The sequence below is a fragment of the Anomaloglossus baeobatrachus genome, chromosome 6 (genome assembly GCF_048569485.1).
Source record: "Anomaloglossus baeobatrachus isolate aAnoBae1 chromosome 6, aAnoBae1.hap1, whole genome shotgun sequence".
Lineage (NCBI taxonomy): Eukaryota > Metazoa > Chordata > Amphibia > Anura > Aromobatidae > Anomaloglossus > Anomaloglossus baeobatrachus.
The window spans coordinates 132,034,313-132,055,232 of NC_134358.1; the positions used below are offsets into that span (position 1 = coordinate 132,034,313).

At 47.7% G+C, this 20,920-nt stretch overlaps 1 protein-coding gene across 3 annotated transcripts in view; it reads right to left on the minus strand.

The window, feature by feature from the left end:
- UBXN2B (UBX domain protein 2B) overlaps positions 1 to 1,891 on the minus strand; it is a 101,736-nt gene extending 99,845 nt beyond the window's left edge. For 2 of the 3 annotated variants that reach the window (XR_012754676.1, XM_075353252.1), the window contains exon 1: positions 1,677 to 1,891. Coding sequence is in view for 2 of the 3 variants with exons in the window: in XM_075353252.1 (XP_075209367.1) it covers positions 1,677 to 1,832 (156 nt within the window). In the remaining variant the exon portion in view is untranslated. The remainder of the gene's footprint in view (positions 1 to 1,676) is intronic. The other variant, XM_075353253.1, reaches the window with a different exon arrangement.
- Positions 1,892 to 20,920: the final 19,029 nt, after the last annotated feature.

Below are 20,920 nucleotides of genomic sequence, written 5' to 3' on the forward strand. Positions count from 1 at the left end.
AGAAACACTGCATAATGGATGCAGTTATTCTGTACAGAAAATCCGATTTCCTGCGCTCTGGCTGCTGCCCCCACCATAGACAGAGCGGGAGCTGCATCCATAGCGCACGGAATAATTGACATGCTCATTTTATGAACGCACGGATTTGGGTCAACATTTTAGCACCCAAATCGCTGCGTTCATAAAAGCAATGGGTGCACGTCTCATGCACAATCTACATAGATTGTATAGGGGACGCAGGACGCATGCATTTACACTGCAGTGCTATACGCAGCGTAAATGCATGTAATTACGCAACGTGCGCACGAGCCCTAATGCATCTGTGTCTGCATGTATGTCAGTGTATATAACTGTGCATATATTTGTCTGTTTATATGTATTTTTCTGAATTTGTCTTCAAATATGTATATACGCTTGCCTGTATGTGTATGTGCGTGTCTGTGTGTGGATGTGCGTGTCTGTGTGTGGATGGGGTCCACTGAGACTCTTTCACCCGGAGGCCACAAAACCCTGGAGCTGGCCCTGGCTGCCTTAACATTGGGATCAATAAAAAATATGTGACAAAAGCGGGCTTTACACGCTACAATATATCTTTCGATGTGTCGGCGGGGTCACGTCGTAAGTGACGCACATCCGGCATCGTTAGTGATATTGTAGTGTGTGACAGCTACGTGCGACCCTGATTGTGCGTTAAAACGTTGATTGCTGACACGTCGTTCATTTTCTAAAAATTGAACGTCTCTTTGTTCATTGTTCTTGAGGCAGCACACATCGCTCCATGTGACACCCCGGGAACGATGAACTGCAGCTTACCTGCGTCCCACGGGCAATGCGGAAGGAAGGAGGTGGGCGGGATGTTTACGTCCCGCTCATCTCCGCCCCTCCGCTTCTATTGGCCGGCCGCTGTGTGACGTCCCTTTCACTTCAGGAAGTGGATGTTCGCCGCCCACAGCGAGGTCATTTGGAAGGTAAGTACGTGTGACGGGGGTTAATCGTTTGTGCGACACGGGCAACAAATTGCCTGTTCCGCACATACGATGAGGGCGTGTGCGATCGCATACGAGATCGAAATGTGTAAAGCAGCCTTAACTCTACTTTCTGTGTGTAAGTGGACAGCTGTGATTTATCCTGGACTGTGTGTGTATTGTAGTACTGTAAATCTGAATGTGGCAGAACAGGAGAAGATAAATGTTCATTGCATTTATATCTAAATGCTACGGTTCGCGCTCTACTGTTATGGCTAAAAATGTTAACGTTATGGGGCCCCCACCAGATTTTCTGCCCAGGGGCCCCCACCAACCTTAATCCGGCCCTGCATGTACAGGGTACACACACACACACACACAGGACATGGTGTGAATATATATAGCATGTACAGGGTACACACACACACACACACACACAGGACATGGTGTGAATATATATAGCATGTACAGGGTATATACACACACAGGACATGGTGTGAATATATATAGCATGTACAGGGTACACACACAGGACATGGTGTGAATATATATAGCATGTACAGGGTACACACACACACAGGACATGTACAGGGCATCTTGTGCTTTTTGCACAGAGAGAGCGTTACAACACTGCATAGGATACAGGCTGCAGACAGGGCGCCGCCGGCAGATTCTCCGGGAGCGGGGGGCGCAGCCCGGGACCCCACACACCTGAATGTCCAGCACGGAGGGTCTGAGAGGAGCTGGCCCCGCCTCCTGCTCCGCCCTCTGACTTTCATCTTCCCCGCAGCCTCCTCCTTCCTCCTCCTCTCCATCCTGACCCTCAGCCTCGTCCTGTCCGGTCTCCTCCGCCCGGGATTCCTCCATGTTCAGTGTGCTGCAGGTGACCGCATCCCCGCCGCTTACGTCACTGCCCTGTGCTCCCTGACATGCCTGTCACCAGTCGGCGCGCTGCGCTCGTCACTATGGTAACAGTCGGCGCAGGCTCTGTGCGGGCGGCGGTGAGGGCTGCCCTCGGCGTTATTTCTAGGCACAGGGAGACTTTTAGGGGCAAATACTGGGACTGCCGACGCTGCAGTGAATAAGTAAGCTTAACCCTTTAAAGAGCAGTATAAATTTTATTAATCCAATTCAGTCATAGGTTTTATGTATAGAGAATCTGCTGTGGGATCAGTTTATATGGGCAGGTAGGTCATACGAATCTGAATAACGTTACACCTTGGTATCTGCAATCTGATGTCTTACACCAATCCACATTACTCGGTTAAGACCTATGGGCAGACACTGCTCTCCCTGAGAATCTGCCTTCAAAGATTATTGTAAATGAAGGGGACGTTACCAGTGTGAGACATGTAATGACTGACAGCCTGCTCTCAATCAGTGGCGTAGCAAAGAGGGGGCGGTCCGCCCCGGGCGGCACGTGTCAGGGTGGCGGCATTTTGGCCACTCGCCTTCAGTTCTGCTGCACCCAGGCCGAGTTCCGGGGACCGCAGTCCTCGACAGGAAACTGTGGCTGCCGTCCCTTTAAGGCGCGCAGACCACAGCGTCCTCCTGGTTTGAGCTTCATCTGTAGGCGGAGCTACCGCGCGGCCTGCTCAGTCCCACAGATAAAGGAGGCGCACTGCTAGCCAGCGACCACCAGCGCTGTGTGGGCCCCCTCTCCTCCGTGACCGAGCCGTAAGTGCTACTCCCCTCCCCCCCTCGATCTGTATACTCCCTCCCAGCCATCCGGTTTATGGGCCCCAGTGAGGTGCATGGGCTTCTCCCCCCCAGAGCCGCGTGTACGGGCCCCCAAGAGCCCCGTGTGTGGGCCCTCAGGAGCCGCGTGTGTGGGCCCCCAAAAGCCGTGTGTCTGAAGCAGAGTTGTGTGTGTCTGTATGTATGTATGTATGCAGTAGAGCTGTGTGTGTCTGTCTGTATGTAGCAGAGTTGTGTGTGTCTGTATGTATGCATGTATGCAGCAGCTACAGAATTGTGTGTGTCTGTATGTATGTAGCAGAGTTGTGTGTGTCTGCATGTATGCAGCAGCCTCAGAGTTGTGTGTGACTGTATGTATGTATGCAGTAGAGCTGTGTGTGTCTGTATGTAGCAGAGTTTTGTGTGTCTGTATATATGCATGTATGCAGCAGCTAGAGTTGTGTGTGTCTGTATGTATGTAGCAGAGTTGTGTGTGTCTGCATGTATGCAGCAGCCTCAGAGTTGTGTGTGTCTGTATGTATGTAGCAGAGTTGTGTGTGTCTGCATGTATGCAGCAGCCTCAGAGTTGTGTGTGTCTGTATGTATGTATGTAGCAGCTGCAGAGTTGTGTGTGTCTGTATGTATGCATGTATGCAGCAGCCTCAGAGTTGTGTGTCTGTTTGTATGCAGCAGCTGCAGAGTTGTGTGTGTCTGTATATGCTGCAAAGTTGTGTGTCTGTATGTATGCAGCAGAGTTGTGTGTGTCTGTATGTATGCAGTAGAGCTGTGTGTGTGTGTCTATGTATGCAGCAGAGCTGTGTGTGTCTATGTATACAGCAGAGTTGTGTGTGTCTGTATGTATGCTGCAGAGTTGTGTGTCTGTATGTATGCAGCAGAGTTGTGTGTGTCTGTATGCAGCAGAGTTGTGTGTGTCTGTATGTATGCAGCAGAGTTGTGTGTGTCTGTATGCAGCAGAGTTGTGTGTGTCTATGTATGCAGCAGAGTTGTGTGTCTGTATGTATACTGCAGAGTTGTGTGTCTGTATGTATGCAGCAGAGTTGTGTGTGTCTGTATGCAGCAGAGTTGTGTGTGTCTGTATGCATGCTGCAGAGTTGTGTGTCTGTATGTATGCAGCAGAGCAGTGTGTGTGTGTATAATAGGCCTACATGTGTGTAAAAAGGTGAAAGTCTAGGACTAATAGCAGCAGTCTACAATTAGATCTTTGATTGTAGTTCCTTGAAAAATAAATATTTTGATGGCTTTCCGGATTTTTGAAAGTTTCTGGATTATCAACGGCCAACGGAGGGGGGCGGCAAATTTGACGACCGCCCCGGGCGGCAAAAGCAGTAGCTACGCCACTGCTCTCAATACTTTGATTTGCCCTCCACAGGGCAGATTAAAGTGCACATGCACAGGAGCGTGAGGCCTCTGTGTGGATGGCGAAAGATGCATCATCCACATGGAACTGAGATGGAGCACGGCGATGGATGGGAGCGGAGACGCCTGACCAGAGAATAGTGACGCCCATCAGACCAAACCGCCACCTAGGTAAGTATAATAAAGGTGTTTTTTACAGTCTGCAGATCGGCCTGGGCTCTTATATACAGCATTCCAGAATGTTGTATGTAAGGGCTCACTGGTGGTGGCCACAGTTCATAAGGGAAAATCCTGGTGACAAGTTCCCTTTAAGCTGTCATCTCACACAACCAGTGTGGGGAGGGGGAGCAGTACACCTAAGCTAAAAGTACTGTGAGAGGAGAACTGCCACTGCAGATGTGTTTGTAATGAGACAACGCTCCGCTGTACGGTCCTTCCTCTACTCTGGCTGCCTGTGAGATGGAAACTGAAAAGGTAATACTTATAATCAGGCACTGCTCTGCCGCTGAGCCACAACACTGCGAGGGACAGCTGCAGCTGTAGATGTGTTTATGATGAGACACAGAGCAATGCTGCCAATTGTGATTGTAAGAGCCCATTCACACTGTGTTCTTCTCAACGTTTAGTGGTCTCTTCAGGGCTTACATCTGCGCACCCCTGCAAAACATGATTCAGACCTAGGTGCCAATGGAGCCATTGACTGTAAGGGTGTAAGGATGTAGACGGAATCTACTACGTCTGGTTGTCTGCCTCCAGTTGGAGTATATGCCTGAAAAAGGTGCACGACAGAGCACACTGACTTCATCTACACTAATATAGTCAATGACCCGGTTGGCTCATACATTCGACATGAACACTGAATGTGGAGAAGAACACTGTGTGAAAGAGACCTGTCAATCATTACATGTCTCACGCTGGTAACACCTCTTTGCCTATAGACACATTTCCTCTTGAGGAACTCGTATCAGCACAGGATGATTTTTCACACAGAAGTATAGGTGCTTGTGCATCATGGCGGGGCTAATCATTTAAATACACCTTCCCACCTACTGGTTGTCTATCTCCTCCCTTCTCTAGCTCTAGGTCTATGAAGCCTGAGCTGTCAATCACAGAAGAGGTGAGGGTGGAGATTGAGGGAAAACAAGATGGTGACGCAGCTTTGTTGATGCAGTTCTCCACAGATAGAGCTGGGCCCCAGGGCGGATAGGGGTGGTAGTAGTCTTAGTCTATGATGGCGGGTGCAGGCGAATAACGGAGCGACATAGGGATGCAGTCTCACAGTTGTTACTCACTGTAGCAGGTTCCAGGGTAACACGACATGCCAGTGACTGCCTTTGTAGTCCTGGGGATTTGTTGTAATGGCCCCAAGCCGATCCCAGGTAGTTCGGAGGTCGAGTCCAGTGTACCTTTCTTAAGTGTCCCTTCCTTGGTCGTCTTCTTGCACTTGCTTTGCCCTCCTGCCTTGCACCCTCGCTCACAGAACCCTGTGCCAGTCCCCGTGGACCCTGCTGGGTGGTGTGAAGCTCTATCCCTTGGTCCTTTTGGGTCACCTTCTAGCGAATTTGTGTGCGGATGTGGCTGCGGTGCTTGAAGTCACTTCAGCCTCTGGTTTTGCTAGTGGAGTACGTAGGTTCTTCTCCTCTAGCCTAGGGCCCAGTCTCTGTGTTGCGACCTAGTCCTTCCACCCGTAGATTATATGTGGAACAAGGCCACGGAAGGTTAAAGGGAACCTGTCAGCAGAAATTTCCCCTAAAACCTAACAGATTCCCCCTCTGCAGCTCCTGGGCTGCATTCTAGAAAGGTCCCTGTTATTATTGTGCCCCCTTTCTGACCAAAAAAAATAGTTTATAAAGAGGTACCTTTTTGGCTTCGGATTCTATAAATGTGACACGGGGGCGGGCAGCCTGATGGCCGTTATTCTGCCCCCTGGTCCTGTATGCCGCCCCCATCGCTGATTTCCATACTTTTGGACGCCGCCCACTGCTCCAGCCATCCCCGCGCATGCCCAGTGCCAGTCTCAGGGGACTGAGCACTGTGACTGCTGGTGACGTGTGCGCAGGCAAGTGAATATGGGCGGGACTGTGACTGTTATCAGCAAGTACCCGCCCATAATCTCGTGAGCGCGCAAACCTCTCCAGCGGTCACTGTGCTCAGTGTAGATGCTAGACTGTATGGGCTGCTTCCAGGGATGAGGTCACTTTGTCACGTGATAGGGGCGTGTTCAAAATACTATCACGTGACAAAGGGACATCATCCCTGGAAGCAGCCCATACAGTCTAGCACTACCCTGAGCACAGTGACCGCTGGTGAGGTTTGCGCGCTCACGAGATTATGGGCGGGTACTTGCTGATAACAGTCACAGTCCCGCCCATAATCACTTGCCTGCGCACACGTCACCAGCAGTCACAGTGCTCAGTCCCCTGAGACTGGCACTGGGCATGCGCGGGGATGGCTGGAGCAGTGGGCGGCGTCCAAAAGTATGGAAATCAGCGATGGGGGCGGCATACAGGACCAGGGGGCAGAATAACGGCCATCAGGCTGCCCGCCCCCGTGTCACATTTATAGAATCCGAAGCCAAAAAGGTACCTCTTTATAAACTATTTTTTTGGTCAGAAAGGGGGCACAATAATAACAGGGACCTTTCTAGAATGCAGCCCAGGAGCTGCAGAGGGGGAATCTGTTAGGTTTTAGGGGAAATTTCTGCTGACAGGTTCCCTTTAACTCCCGTGGTCTCTAGGACCCCTTCTCTCTTTGCCCGGGCCGAGCTGCATCAGCTGCAGGGCGCAGGTCTTTGCTCCTCCACTGCTCCTCTCCACACTCCACCGTGTTCCCACTTTGTACTATGTGTTTTCACTCCTAAGACTCTACCCCCCATCCTGGCTTTGGGTATAATCACACCCTTGCCATGTCTAATGAGGTGTTTCTGAACCTGGGTGTTGTGCTTTTGTGTGAACCAGTGATGACCTCCTCCTTACCCAGGATGGAATACCACACCTTTGGATGAGGTGCAGTACCTCTGTGGCGACTGAAGCCTCAGGGGTGGCACATATGTGTATATGTATGTCTGACGCCCTGGACTAGCCAGGTGGTCACAGGTAGGCTCTTGCACAAACACCCCTTCCCATAACAAGGTAACAGCAGCCAACCTAAAAACCCTGAATCACTCCTCTCAGGTCTTGACGTTCACACCAGAGGGCGGAGCCAGGCAGTTGGCCACACCCACCGAGGAGTTCGGATGGCCTGAGGCGGGAAGAACACAGCAGATGAAGTTAGGGAGGTGAAAGAGAGTGGTAGTAAAGTGTCAACGTCTGTCAGGGGTCTGGGTCGTAGCCCAGATACCCTGTGGCCAGGAGGCAGATGGTGGTTGCCACCTGCAGGAGCCGGGAAGATGGCTCGTGGAATCGTAAGGGACCGGGACAGGGTAGTGGCCCGCCGGTACCGAACCGGGGAACCAACTGGAAACCGGAGCACCAGGAGGGGTACTCAGACCCAGAACGAGGTCCAGAAGCCACTGGACCACGTCGAATTTACTGATTGAGGTCTGGACCTTAGGTCCTTTCCCGTCCCAAGACCCGAAAGACGGCAACAGCCCACCGAGGGGGATAGAAAGCCACCACACAGGCAGAGAGATCCCACGGGCTAGCGCCTGCAGGCAAACGGGTTCCTCGACACATATAAAGCCGGGGAGCGGACTACCGTTACTGAAGTATAGGCAGTCAAGTTCTACAAAAAGAGGTGCAGGAGAAAGGCGGGAAACACCAAACCGGGTGGGGGACCAAGCGCAGCCGGCTGCGGGCACCGACCACCATCCTTTTGGTTTACCAGAGACTGCAATGTATCTGTCATAGTGAGTACAACAGTGCCCTCGGGCTGTGCACCGCACTAACACACCCGCAGCTCGCAACCACCGGGCCCCGGGACCATCACCCCCTGCCCACGGAGGGGTCAACACCAGGCTGCACAACACCGTCCCCGGGAGCCTAGTTAACGGCAGCGGTGGTGTCCACACTCACCACAACCCGTGGGTGGCGTCACGAACTTACATCCCTAAACACCATGGCCTCGGTCGTGAACCTCCCCACCGAAATCCCCTCACGTAGCGACAGCCTCCCTTCAGAGTGACGTGACCCCTCGGGTCCGGAGGCACTCGAGCCACCCACCAAACGAGCCCGGATCCAAGCGGCTCGGCTGTGGCCGAGCTCGGGACAGTACATATGTATGTATGTTTGCCTTGGTGCGGTGTCTGATCCCCTGTAATAGGCAGTATCCAGCTCTGGGCGCCTCTACCACTTACTAGACTTCACAACTATTTACTGGAGGAGCAGAAGGAGGTATTACTGCACTGCCCTAGACAGGAAAAATCAACATATACAGTATTGCTGTATTATAACCTCGATTTGTACTTTATAACTGCACTATTCTATGGCCTGTTGTGTATAAATATGTGACTTCAGATTTTGTGTTATACCATGCCTGATGAAGAGACCTGAGTAGTCTGGAAAGCTTGCTATTATTACCATCTTTTCAGTTAGCCATTAAAAGGTATCAACTACTGAGGTATGTAAAGCGCTGCGGAATATGTTAGTGCTATATAAAAATAAAGATTTATTTTATTTTATTTTGAGGACCCTAAATTTTGATATTGCTTTGGTCATTAGAAAACTGTTGTCATGAGTCCCTTAGTCACTAGGTGGCGCTCATATAATGGCTAATAACACTTATAAAGCACTATAAAAGAAAGATCAATAAAGTATCCAGGACCCCATAGACAGATACTTCCCATCCACACAGACTGTAGCTGAACGGACTCATGTCAGGCGGTCGACAGAGGGTGAAACCGTACTTTCATTATTTTGAGTTTAGCAAATCTTTAGCTTTGCAAAAAAGTTGTCTTTGCCGTCTGCTAGGTTTCCATCTCCAGTGCTGAAAAACCACATTATATTCTACCGCCATGAAGAAGACAGAAGGAACTGCAGCCACTCCAATACTCAGAGGAAAATCACTGATAATAGATATACAGGTGCATCCAGGGTCGGACTGGGGTGCCAGAGGCCCACCAGGGAAATTGCCTCTAGGGGCCCACACTATGGCTGCAATAAACGTTTTTATTAGTTGATCATTTTCGGCTTCTCTCAGTATAACGTGCGCCTTTTAGCAAACTCTACAGTGTGCAGAAGAGCCCTGTCCTGGGCCTGCAGATAGCGCAGAAGAGCCCTGTCCTGGGCCTGCAGATAGCGCAGAAGAGCCCTGTCCTGGGCCTGCAGATAGCGCAGAAGAGCCCTGTCCTGGGCCTGCAGATAGCGCAGAAGAGCCCTGTCCTGGGCCTGCAGATAGCGCAGAAGAGCCCTGTCCTGGGCCTGCAGATAGCGCAGAAGAGCCCTGTCTTGGGCCTGCAGATAGCGCAGAAGAGCCCTGTCCTGGGCCTGCAGATAGCGCAGAAGAGCCCTGTCCTGGGCCTGCAGATAGCGCAGAAGAGCCCTGTCCTGTGCCTGCAGATAGCGCAGAAGAGCCCTGTCCTGTGCCTGCAGATAGCGCAGAAGAGCCCTGTCCTGTGCCTGCAGATAGCGCAGTAGAGCCCTGTCCTGGGCCTACAGATAGGGCAGAAGAGCCCTGTCCTGGGCCTGCAGATAGCGCAGAAGAGCCCTGTCCTGGGCCTGCAGATAGCGCAGAAGAGCCCTGTCCTGGGCCTGCAGATAGCGCAGTAGAGCCCTGTCCTGGGCCTGCAGATAGCGCAGTAGAGCCCTGTCCTGTGCCTGCAGATAGCACAGAAGAGACCTGTCCTGTGCCTGCAGATAGCACAGTAGAGCCCTGTCCTGGGCCTGCAGATAGCGCAGAAGAGCCCTGTCCTGGGCCTGCAGATAGCGCAGTAGAGCCCTGTCCTGTGCCTGCAGATAGCACAGAAGAGACCTGTCCTGTGCCTGCAGATAGCACAGTAGAGCCCTGTCCTGGGCCTGCAGATAGCGCAGTAGAGCCCTGTCCTGGGCCTGCAGATAGCGCAGAAGAGCCCTGTCCTGTGCCTGCAGATAGCGCAGAAGAGCCCTGTCCTGGGCCTGCAGATAGCGCAGAAGAGCCCTGTCCTGGGCCTGCAGATAGCGCAGAAGAGCCCTGTCCTGGGCCTGCAGATAGCGCAGAAGAGCCCTGTCCTGGGCCTGCAGATAGCGCAGTAGAGCCCTGTCCTGGGCCTGCAGATAGCGCAGTAGAGCCCTGTCCTGGGCCTGCAGATAGCGCAGTAGAGCCCTGTCCTGGGCCTGCAGATAGCGCAGAAGAGACCTGTCCTTTGCCTGCAGATAGCGCAGAAGAGACCTGTCCTTTGCCTGCAGATAGCGCAGAAGAGCCCTGTCCTTTGCCTGCAGATAGCGCAGAAGAGCCCTGTCCTGGGCCTGCAGATAGCGCAGAAGAGCCCTGTCCTGGGCCTGCAGATAGCGCAGAAGAGCCCTGTCCTGGGCCTGCAGATAGCGCAGAAGAGCCCTGTCCTGGGCCTGCAGATAGCGCAGAAGAGCCCTGTCCTGGGCCTGCAGATAGCGCAGAAGAGCCCTGTCCTGGGCCTGCAGATAGCGCAGAAGAGCCCTGTCCTGGGCCTGCAGATAGCGCAGTAGAGCCCTGTCCTGGGCCTGCAGATAGCGCAGTAGAGCCCTGTCCTGGGCCTGCAGATAGCGCAGTAGAGCCCTGTCCTGGGCCTGCAGATAGCGCAGTAGAGCCCTGTCCTGGGCCTGCAGATAGCGCAGTAGAGCCCTGTCCTGGGCCTGCAGATAGCACAGGATTTCTTGTAGCCTCTTATTTATTGTAGTTAATAATGGAATCTGTTATTTACAGTCAGTCGCAGTTTTTCTTACACACGGACATTCCTTGTCCTAGGAAAACTACCAAGTCCATCAGCCAAATAATATTCAAAGAGAAGCAGAATGTTATCTAGCATCCAGGGCTGTGGAGTCGGTAAGCCAAACCTTCGACTCCGACTCCGACTCCTCAATTTCTCTTGCACCGACTCCGACTCCTACATATATTGCTTATAGTTAGGTGAAAAATGTATTGTAGTACATGAACATGTGTATGTGAACATCAGACATTTAATAATTTTTATGATACAATAATCAAGATATTTGGATAGAACATAAAATATATGAATTGGAATACAACTTTAGAACACAAAAAACTAATAAATTGTAAATATGTAATACACTATGTAATATACAGTAGATTACATATATATCTTGTGTGTGTGTGTATATATATATATATATATATATATATTGCATATTTTATTACATATTTACAATTTATTAGTTTTTTGTGTTCTAAAGTTGTATTCCAATAAATATTTTATGTTCTATCCAAATATCTTGATTATTGTATCATAAAAATAATTAAATGTCTGATATTCACATTGTACTACAATCAATTTTTCACTTAAATATAAGCATTATACTAAATATTATTTAGTAAAATATTCAGCACATTCTGCATTGCACTACTGTCCCCAATTTATTATATATTTTCGGAGTCGGTGCATTTTATACCGACTCCGACTCCACCAAAATGAGCTCCGACTCCACGACTCCGACTCCGACTCCACAGCCTTGCTAGCATCTTCAGATGGAAAAGTTTACTAACGTTAATCCACCTCTGCCGCCCTCTATCCACCATATACGGAAATCCCCTATAGAGTCAGTATGTGGCGGTGTGAAGCATTACCACCCAATACTCTTCCATTTGGAGACTCTGGTGAATTCTCTTCTCTTTCCGCCGTCACACATTACAAAATTACCAGGTAATGATCGGCCCCAGTGCCTGTACTGGATGTGACCAGTCATTCTGTGGGGACAGAGGCCATAAAAGCCGCACTATGGTTTCCACATTAGTGTTACATGATGGATAAACCCTTTACTAGTCCTGTGTATTCTGACAATACTGCTCTATAGGCAGGTCATGTATTATTTTTTTTTACATATACAGTATTTATACTGAGGCCTCTCCTGTACTATCATCACATATAAAGTATAGAGACCCCCTGATGAGTAATTACATATAGCCTAAGATACTGACACTGGGGGTACAGGACAATGACACTGGGGGGACAGGATAATGACGCTTGATACTTGGTACAGGATAAGACACTTGGGATACAGGATAATTACTCTGTTCTTTTTCTCAGCACCCAGCTTTTCTATGTTCTGATAGCCATCTTGTCTTCAGCACCCAGCTTTCCCATGATAACAGAGAATGGGAAAGCTGGGAACTGGGGAGCTGAGGACAAGATAGATATCAGAACATAGAAAGGCTGGGTGATGAGGAAAAGATCCTCTTTCTCTCAGCTCAGCACCCAGCTTTCCCAATCCCATCCCATGCTGTGACTGCTGCTATCCCTCTTTCCCTAATCCCTACTAATATATGGTTACTGTGTGGACTTCACTCACGTCACACAGCAGAGACTGATGCACACACCCAGCACCCCCCAAATCACACACACCCGGCACCCCCCAAATCACACACACCCAGAACCCCCCAAATCACACACACCCTGCACCCCCCAAATCACACACATCCAGCACCCCCCAAATCACACACACCCTGCATCCCCAAATCACATGCAACCTGCACCCCCAAATCACACACACCCTGCACCCCCAAATCACACACACCCTGCACCCCCAAATCACACACACCCAGCATCCCCCAAATCACTCACCCTGCACCCCCAAATCAAACACACCCTGCACCCCCAAATCACACACACTCAGCACCCCGAAATCACACACACTCAGCACCCTCATGCCCTGCATATCTCACACAGCTAGGCTGTACTCCAAATTACTCCTATTTATATGCACTGCTACTCATAAGCTCCGGTGCTCCCCTCCAGGTCAGGAGCGCCCCCTCAGCCCCCTGTGTAGCTACTGGCACTGTCATAATCTGACGGCAGCCTGCAGTGCACAGTGTCATCACTTGCGGTGGCGGCCTGACAGTCTAAGGAGCAGCTGCCGCAGGTCATTGTAATATATCCAGCGGAGGCCCCTGCAGGCTGCCGGGGACAGCTTAGTGTGGAGTCAAAGTCGGGGCCTACCGGGGGTTTCCCCACTACCCCGCCACGCCAGACCAACGCTGGGTGCATCTCAACAAATTAGAATATCATCAAATAGTTAATTTATTTCAGTAATTCAATGCTGTAAAGTGATCTTTTTCAAGTGTTTATTTCTGTTAACATTGATGATTATGGCTTACAGCAAATGAAAACCTAAAAGTTATTATCTCAGAAAGTTAGAATAGTTACCACATAACACCTGCAGAGGCTTCCTAAGCATTTAAAATGGTCCCTTAGTCTGGTTCTGTAGGCTACACAATCATGGGGAAGACTGCTGACTTGAAAGATGTCCAGAAGGCAATCATTGACACACTCCACAAGGAGGGTAAGCCACAAAAGGTCATTGCTAAAGAAGCTGGCTGTTCACAGAGTGCTGTATCCAAGCATATTAATGGAAAGTTGAGTGGAAGGGAAAAGTGTGGTAGAAAAATGTGAACAAGCAACATTTTGCTATCAATAACCACAGCCTTGATAGGATTGTTAAAAAAAAGGCCTTTCAAAATTTTGGGGAGATTCACAAGGAGTGGGCTGCTGCTGGAGTCAGTGCTTCAAGAGCCACCACACACAGACGTACCCAGGACATGGGCTACAACTGTCACATTCCTTTTGTCAAGCCACTCATGACCAATAGACAATGCCAGAAGCGTCTTACCTGGACCAAGAAGAAAAAGAAGTGGCCTGTTGCTCAGTGGTCCAAGGTGTTGTTTTTAGATAAAAGTAAATGTTGCATTTCATTTGGAAATCAAGGTCCCAGAGTCTGGAGGAAGAGTGGAGAGGCCACGACCCAAGCTGCTTCAGGTTTAGTGTGAAGTTTCCACAATCAGTGATGGTTTGGGGAGCCATGTCATTTACTGGTGTAGGTCCACTGTGTCTTATCAAGACCGAAGTGAGCGCAGCTGTCTACCAGGAAATTTTAGAGCACTTCATTCTTCCCTCTGCTGCCGACAAGCTTTTTGGAGATGGACATTTCATTTTCCAGCAGGACTTGGCACCTGTCCACACTACCAAAAGTACCACTACCTTGTTTATTAACCACAGTATCACTGTGCTTGATTGGCCAGCAAACTCGCCTGACATAAACCTCATAGAGAATCTATGGGGTATTGTCAAGTGGAAGATGAGAGACACCAGACCCAACAATGCAGACGAGCTGAAGGCTACTATCAAAGCAACCTGGGCTTCCATAACACCTTAGCAGTGCCACAGGCTGATCGCCTCTATGCCACGCCGCATTGATGCCGTAATTCATGCAAAAGGAGCCCCGACCAAGTATTGAGGCATTTACTGTACATACTGTTAAGTATTCCAATATTTATGAGATTAATATCATTTTTTTTCAGTTGGTCTTATATAATATTCTAATTTTTTGAGATAATGACTTTTGGGTTTTCATTGGCTGTAAGCCATAATCATCAACATTAACAGAAATAGACACTTGAAATAGATCACTTTGTGTGTAATAACTCTATTTAATATATGTGTTTCCCTTTTTGTATTGAATTACTGAAATAAATTAACTTTTTAACAGTATTATAATTTATTGAGGCGCACTTGTAATATAAATGTGTTAGGGTACTTTCACACTTGCGTTTAGCGCAGTCCGTCACTATAGAGAATAGCGCAGTCCATTAACGCACTGCGCTATTTTCTATAGACTTGTATGGACGACGCACTGTAACGCAAGTGTCAGCGTTGCATCCACTGGACGACGCAACGTCGTTATTTTAACGCTGCATCGGGCGGAAGGAACGCAGCATGTAACCTTTTTTGGAGCGGCGGAAACCTTTATTTTTCACTGCGCATGCTCATTTTTTTTTTTTTTTTTTAAATCACAGAAACTTTATTTTGTTTCTCGGTGGCCGAACGTTCAGCTGAGCGCCCGGCCACCGGCATGTGAGAGCGCTCAGCTGAGTGCCCGGCCGCCGGAATGTGAGAGCTGAGTGCCCGGCCGCTGGCTACTGAGAGCTCTCAGCTGAGCGCCTGGCCGCCCGCATGTGAGAGCTCTCAGCTGAGCGCCTGGCCGCCCGCATGTGAGAGCTCTCAGCTGATCGCCTGGCCGCTGGCTATTGAGAGCTCTCAGCTGAGCGCCCGGCCGCCGGCATGTGAGAGCTCTCAGCTGATCTCCCGGCCGCCGGCATGTGAGAGCTCTCAGCTGATTGCCCGGCCGCCGGCATCTGAGAGCGCTCAGCTGATCTCCCGGCCGCCGGCATGTGAGAGCTCTCAGCTGAGCGCCCGGCCGCCGGCATGTGAGAGCTCTCAGCTGATCTCCCGGCCGCCGGCATGTGAGAGCTCTCAGCTGAGTGCCTGGCCGCCGGCATGTGAGAGCTCTCAGCTGAGCGCCCGGCCGCCGGAATGTGAGAGCTCTCAGCTGAGTGCCCGGCCGCTGGCTATTGAGAGCTCTCAGCTGAGCGCCTGGCCGCCCGCATGTGAGAGCTCTCAGCTGATCGCCTGGCCGCTGGCTATTGAGAGCTCTCAGCTGAGCGCCTGGCCGCCGGCATGTGAGAGCTCTCAGCTGAGCGCCCAGCCGCCGGCATGTGAGAGCTCTCAGCTGATCGCCCGGCCGCCGGCATGTGTGAGCTCTCAGCTGATTGCCCGGCCGCTGGCATGTGAGAGCGCTCAGCTGAGCGCCCAGCCGCCGGCACGTGAGAGCGCTCAGCTGAGCGCCTGGCCGCCGGCATGTGAGAGCTCTCAGCTGAGCGCCCAGCCGCCGGGTGATCAGCTGATCATTCACAATAGTCTGTTGCCGGTAAAACTGTAAAGAAGAAAAAAAAAAAAAAGCTTTACGTTGTTTTGTACGATCCGTTGCATCCGATGTGCCATTATATGCAACGCATCCGCTGCATCCGTCACACAACGCAATGCAATGGATGCCGTTCAACGCAAGTGTGAAAGTACCCTTAGAAAAACTATCAGTGTGTAGTTTTTGTACATTTTCTGCATAAAGTAGGTTTGGATTACAGAGAACCAGCTGATTCATTCAAAGGATGGGCAACTTGAATCAGAAACCGGCTCCATTATTGCAGCCATGTATGTTTCACTCTGAATTAATGTTTTCACAGAAAACGTACTTTGAAAAGGTGGTCAGAGAAGATACGACTAGTCAGACTGGTCCTAAAGGCATGTCTTTGCTGCTTTTTCCCAATCTCCCTTGACTTGCTTTTTTTTAAGACTGCAATAATAGAGCCTGTTTATGACAGGCTCCCTTTAAATAAGACAATAATGTCAATAAACTTGCATAAAACAATTGTATAAGACAAAGAAATTCCTTCTGGACTTATCATCCATTATAAAAAAAAAACAAACAGTTCAAATCCTTCTAGACATCCATCAAGACCTAATCTACTGCCAGCATAGCGACTGGTCGGTTACACTGCATATTGAAATCTATCAACTGGATGGAAAGAGAGGAGCACAATACGAAAACAAGCACAGGCAGAAACTCTGAGATCCTGCTACAGTTTCATTTAGGTTGCCCAAGTTCAGGATTCACAGCTACACTGCTCAATCAGTACTGATGTATAACTTCCTCCAGCGCCATTGTTCACCTCCATGATCTGTGCATTTTTTTTAAACGAGCAATGCACAGGCCCAAAGAAACCCAAAACGTTTCATTGATCTGAAAAATGGATGCAACACGGATGTAAAACAAAAGACACAGGAGAAAAATAGTCCATTTTACATGGATGTGAAAATGGAAACAGATATGTAAAAGTAGCTGTAGAGTGTCCTACAAGGAGAAGGTAGGGCAGAAATCCCCCATAAGGAAGATCATAGCAGCTCATCCGCACCCACCAGCTCAGAGTTAATTGCAAATTAGAGACTGAGTAGAGAAAGCGGATAAAAGGCAGAATTCAAGTCATTTATTGTCCAGAAATAGTATTGTCTTCATATAGTTACAGATGACAGCTTATTCTTAGACCTTATATGAAACTATAGTTACTCTTTAACCATTATAATGATTTTTTTATGGAGTCCTTTAGGCCCTAAATACTTTTTCTCTATACATTTGAGCTAACTTACAAAGCAAGATCGTAGCTAAAAAGTGAATTTTTTGATCAATTTAGTGTGGCTGTTAGGGGCCAAATTGAAGAAGAAAGGAGCTACTGACTGCAATGGCTCAACCTTAGAGAGTCTTCACCGATTAAATAAAAAATTACAATATTGGAAATCACCACTGAGCCTGGTGTTGGGCTGCATTGGTGGTGTGCGCTCTTGTCATGATGTCAGTGCTGCAGCCTGTTAAATACCAGGAGCAGCGGTGGTGATCTGGTGCTGGAGGAGAGGAGGGTGAGTAACACTGATTGGATTATTGTTAACTAGAACCTATGGAGATAAAATATGTATTTCAGAAAAAATCCTTAATGACCACCATTATTGCTTTTTCCTGACCTGAAATAAAAGAGAATAGCATTCCACAATGGGTGAAAATGCGGCAGCGGTCAGTTGTACACCATAGCTGACACCCTGCTGCATCAGCCACAATCCGTGTCAGCACATTTAACTGCCTAGGTGGTGCTGTCAATAGTGACAGGCAGCGGCATCTAGATGGTCAATAGAGTGTTGGTGCTTCGCATTGATCCCCCTCCAAAGTAGCTGACAGCAGTTTTCACTATGTTGAAGGGTGCTGTTTTTAAAATGGTATCACTCTTTTCTTTTCAGGTCCTCAAAATCACTTCAAAACTGAATAGGTCTCTAAAAAAAATAAATGTTGTACATTTCCTTGAAAAATATGAATGATTGTAGCTAAATTTTTAAACCTTCTAACATCCTAACAAAATAAAAAGATAAACATTTTACAAATGGTGCTGATGTAAAGCAGACATTATGTAAATGTTATTTATGATCCATTTTGCGTTGATACCTAAAGGTATAAACATTTAAAGTTTGAAAATTGCTAATGTTTTGGAATTTTTGACAAATTTCTGATATTTTTATAAATATCATAGAGATATCAACCAAAATTTACCACTGTCAATAAAATATAAGGTGTCATGAAAAAACATTCTCAAAAACACTGGGATATGTTAAAACATTCCAGAGTTATCGCCACATAACGTAACATGTTAGAAATGAAAATTTGGCTTCGTCACTAAGGATTTAAAGGGTACTTTCATAGTTTCATAGTTTAATAGTTTTTAAGGTTGAAGGGAGACTCTAAGTCCATCTAGTTCAACCCGTAGCCTAACATGTTGATCCAGAGGAAGGCAAAAAAACCCCAATGTGGCAAACAAGTTCCAATGGGGAAAAAATTTCCTTCCTGACTCCACATCCGGCAATCAGACCAGTTCCCTGGATCAATACCCTGTCATAAAATCTAATATACATAACTGGTAATATTACATTTTTCAAGAAAGGCATCCAGGCTCTGCTTAAATGTTAGTAGTGAATCACTCATTACAACATCATGCGGCAGAGAGTTCCATAGTCTCACTGCTCGTACAGTAAAGAATCCTCGTCTGTGATTATGATTAAACCTTCTTTCCTCAAGACGTAGCGGATGCCCCCGTGTTCCAGTCGCAGGCCTAGGTGTAAATAGATCTTTGGAAAGGTCTCTGTACTGTCCCCTCAAATATTTATACATTGTGATTAGATCTCCCCTAAGCCTTCGTTTTTCCAGACTAAATAACCCCAAGTTTAATAATCTGTCTTGGTATTGCAGCCCACCCATTCCTCTAATAATCTTGGTGGCTCTTCTCTGCACCCTCTCCAGTTCAGCTATGTCCTTCTTATATATCGGTGACCAGAATTGTACACAGTATTCTAAGTGCGGTCGCACTAGTGACTTGTACAGAGGTAGAAGTATATTTTTTTCATGAACACTTATACCTCTTTTAATACATCCCATTATTTTATTAGCCCTGGCAGCAGGTGCCTGACACTGTCCACTAAAGTGAAGTTTACCATCCACCCATACACCCAAGTCTTTTTCTGTGTCTGTTTTACCCAGTGTTCTACAATTAAGTACATAATCATAAATGTTATTTCCTCTACCCAAGTGCATGACCTTACATTTATCTACATTAAACTTCAATTGCCACTTCTCAGCCCAATCCTCCAATTTACATAAATCTCCCTGTAATATAAAATTATCCTCCTCTGTATTGATTACCCTGCATAGTTTAGTATCATCTGCAACTATTGAAATTCTACTCCGCATGCCCCCAACAAGGTCATTTATAAATATGTTGAAAAGAAGCGGGCCCAATACTGACCCCTGTGGTACCCCACTATGAACTGAGACCCAGTCAGAGTACGTACCATTAATAACCACCCTTTGTTTCCTATCACTGAGCCAGTTTTTAACCCAGTTACACATATTTTCCCCTATCCCCATTATTCTCATTTTATGTACCAACCTTTTGTGTGGCACCGTATCAAAAGCTTTTGAAAAGTCCATATACACAACATCCACTGCATTTCCCTGGTCCAAGCTTGAACTTACCTCTTCATAGAAGCTGATCAAATTAGTTTGACAGGATCGATCCCTCATAAACCCATGTTGATACTCTGTCATAAGGTTATTTTTCTTGAGATACTCCAGTATAGCATCTCTCAAGAAACCCTCAAGGATTTTACCAACCGTAGAGGTTAAACTTACCGGCCTATAATTTCCTGGCTCAGTTTTTGTCCCCTTTTTGAATATTGGCACCACATTTGCTATGCGCCAGTCCTGCGGTACCGACCCTGTTATTAAGGAATCTGAGAAGATTAAAAATAATGGTCTATCTATCACAGAACTCAATTCCTGTAGTACTCTGGGGTGTATGCCATCCGGGCCCGGAGATTTGTCAACCTTAGTGATTTCGAGGCGGCGGCGTACTTCCTGCTGGGTTAAGCAGGTAATATTCAAGGGTGAATTTATGGCATCACTGGTCATGTCATCTGCCATGGCATTTTCTTGTATAAAAACCGTAGAAAAAAAGTCATTCAGCAGGTTGGCTTTACCCTCATCCCCTTCCACCATTTCACCAAGACTATTTTTAAGGGGGCCAACACTATCGCTTTTCAGTTTTTTACTGTTTATGTAGTTAAAGAATATTTTAGGATTATTTTTACTTTCTCTCGCAATGAGTCTCTCTGTCTCAAACTTAGCTAACTTAATTTGCTTTTTACATATTTTATTTAATTTTCTATAATTATATAATGCCTCATCACTACCTACCCTCTTTAATTCTTTTAAGGCTTTCTGTTTTTCTTTTATTGCTTCCCTTACAGCTCTATTTAGCCATAGGGGTTTCCTCCTATTTCTAGAATGTTTGTTCCCATAGGGTATATTTTCTGCACAAGCCTTATTCAGGATGCTCATAAAAGTCTCCCATTTGCTTTGTGTACTTTTAATACTTAGTACATCATCCCAGTTTATTGCACTAAGATCATCTCTCAACCGTTTAAAATTTGCTTTCCTGAAGTTTAGTGTCCTTGTAGCCCCTCTACTATACATCTTACTAAAGAATACATGAAAACTTATTATTTTGTGATCACTATTCCCCAAGTAACCCCCAACTTGTATATTTGATATGCGGTCTGGCTTATTGGTTAGTACAAGGTCTAGTAGTGCTCCCCCTCTTGTGGGGTCCTGTACCATTTGTGAAAGGTAATTATCTTTCATTGTTATCAAAAATCTATTTCCTTTGCTGGAACTGCAAGTTTCTGTTCCCCAATTTATATCAGGATAGTTAAAGTCCCCCATAATAATTACCTCTCCGAGACTCGCTGCTTTATCAATTTGCTTTATGAGGAGATTCTCTACCTCTTCCATAATATTCGGCGTCTTATAACACACCCCTATCAGTATTTTATTATTCATTCTCCCCCCCCCTTA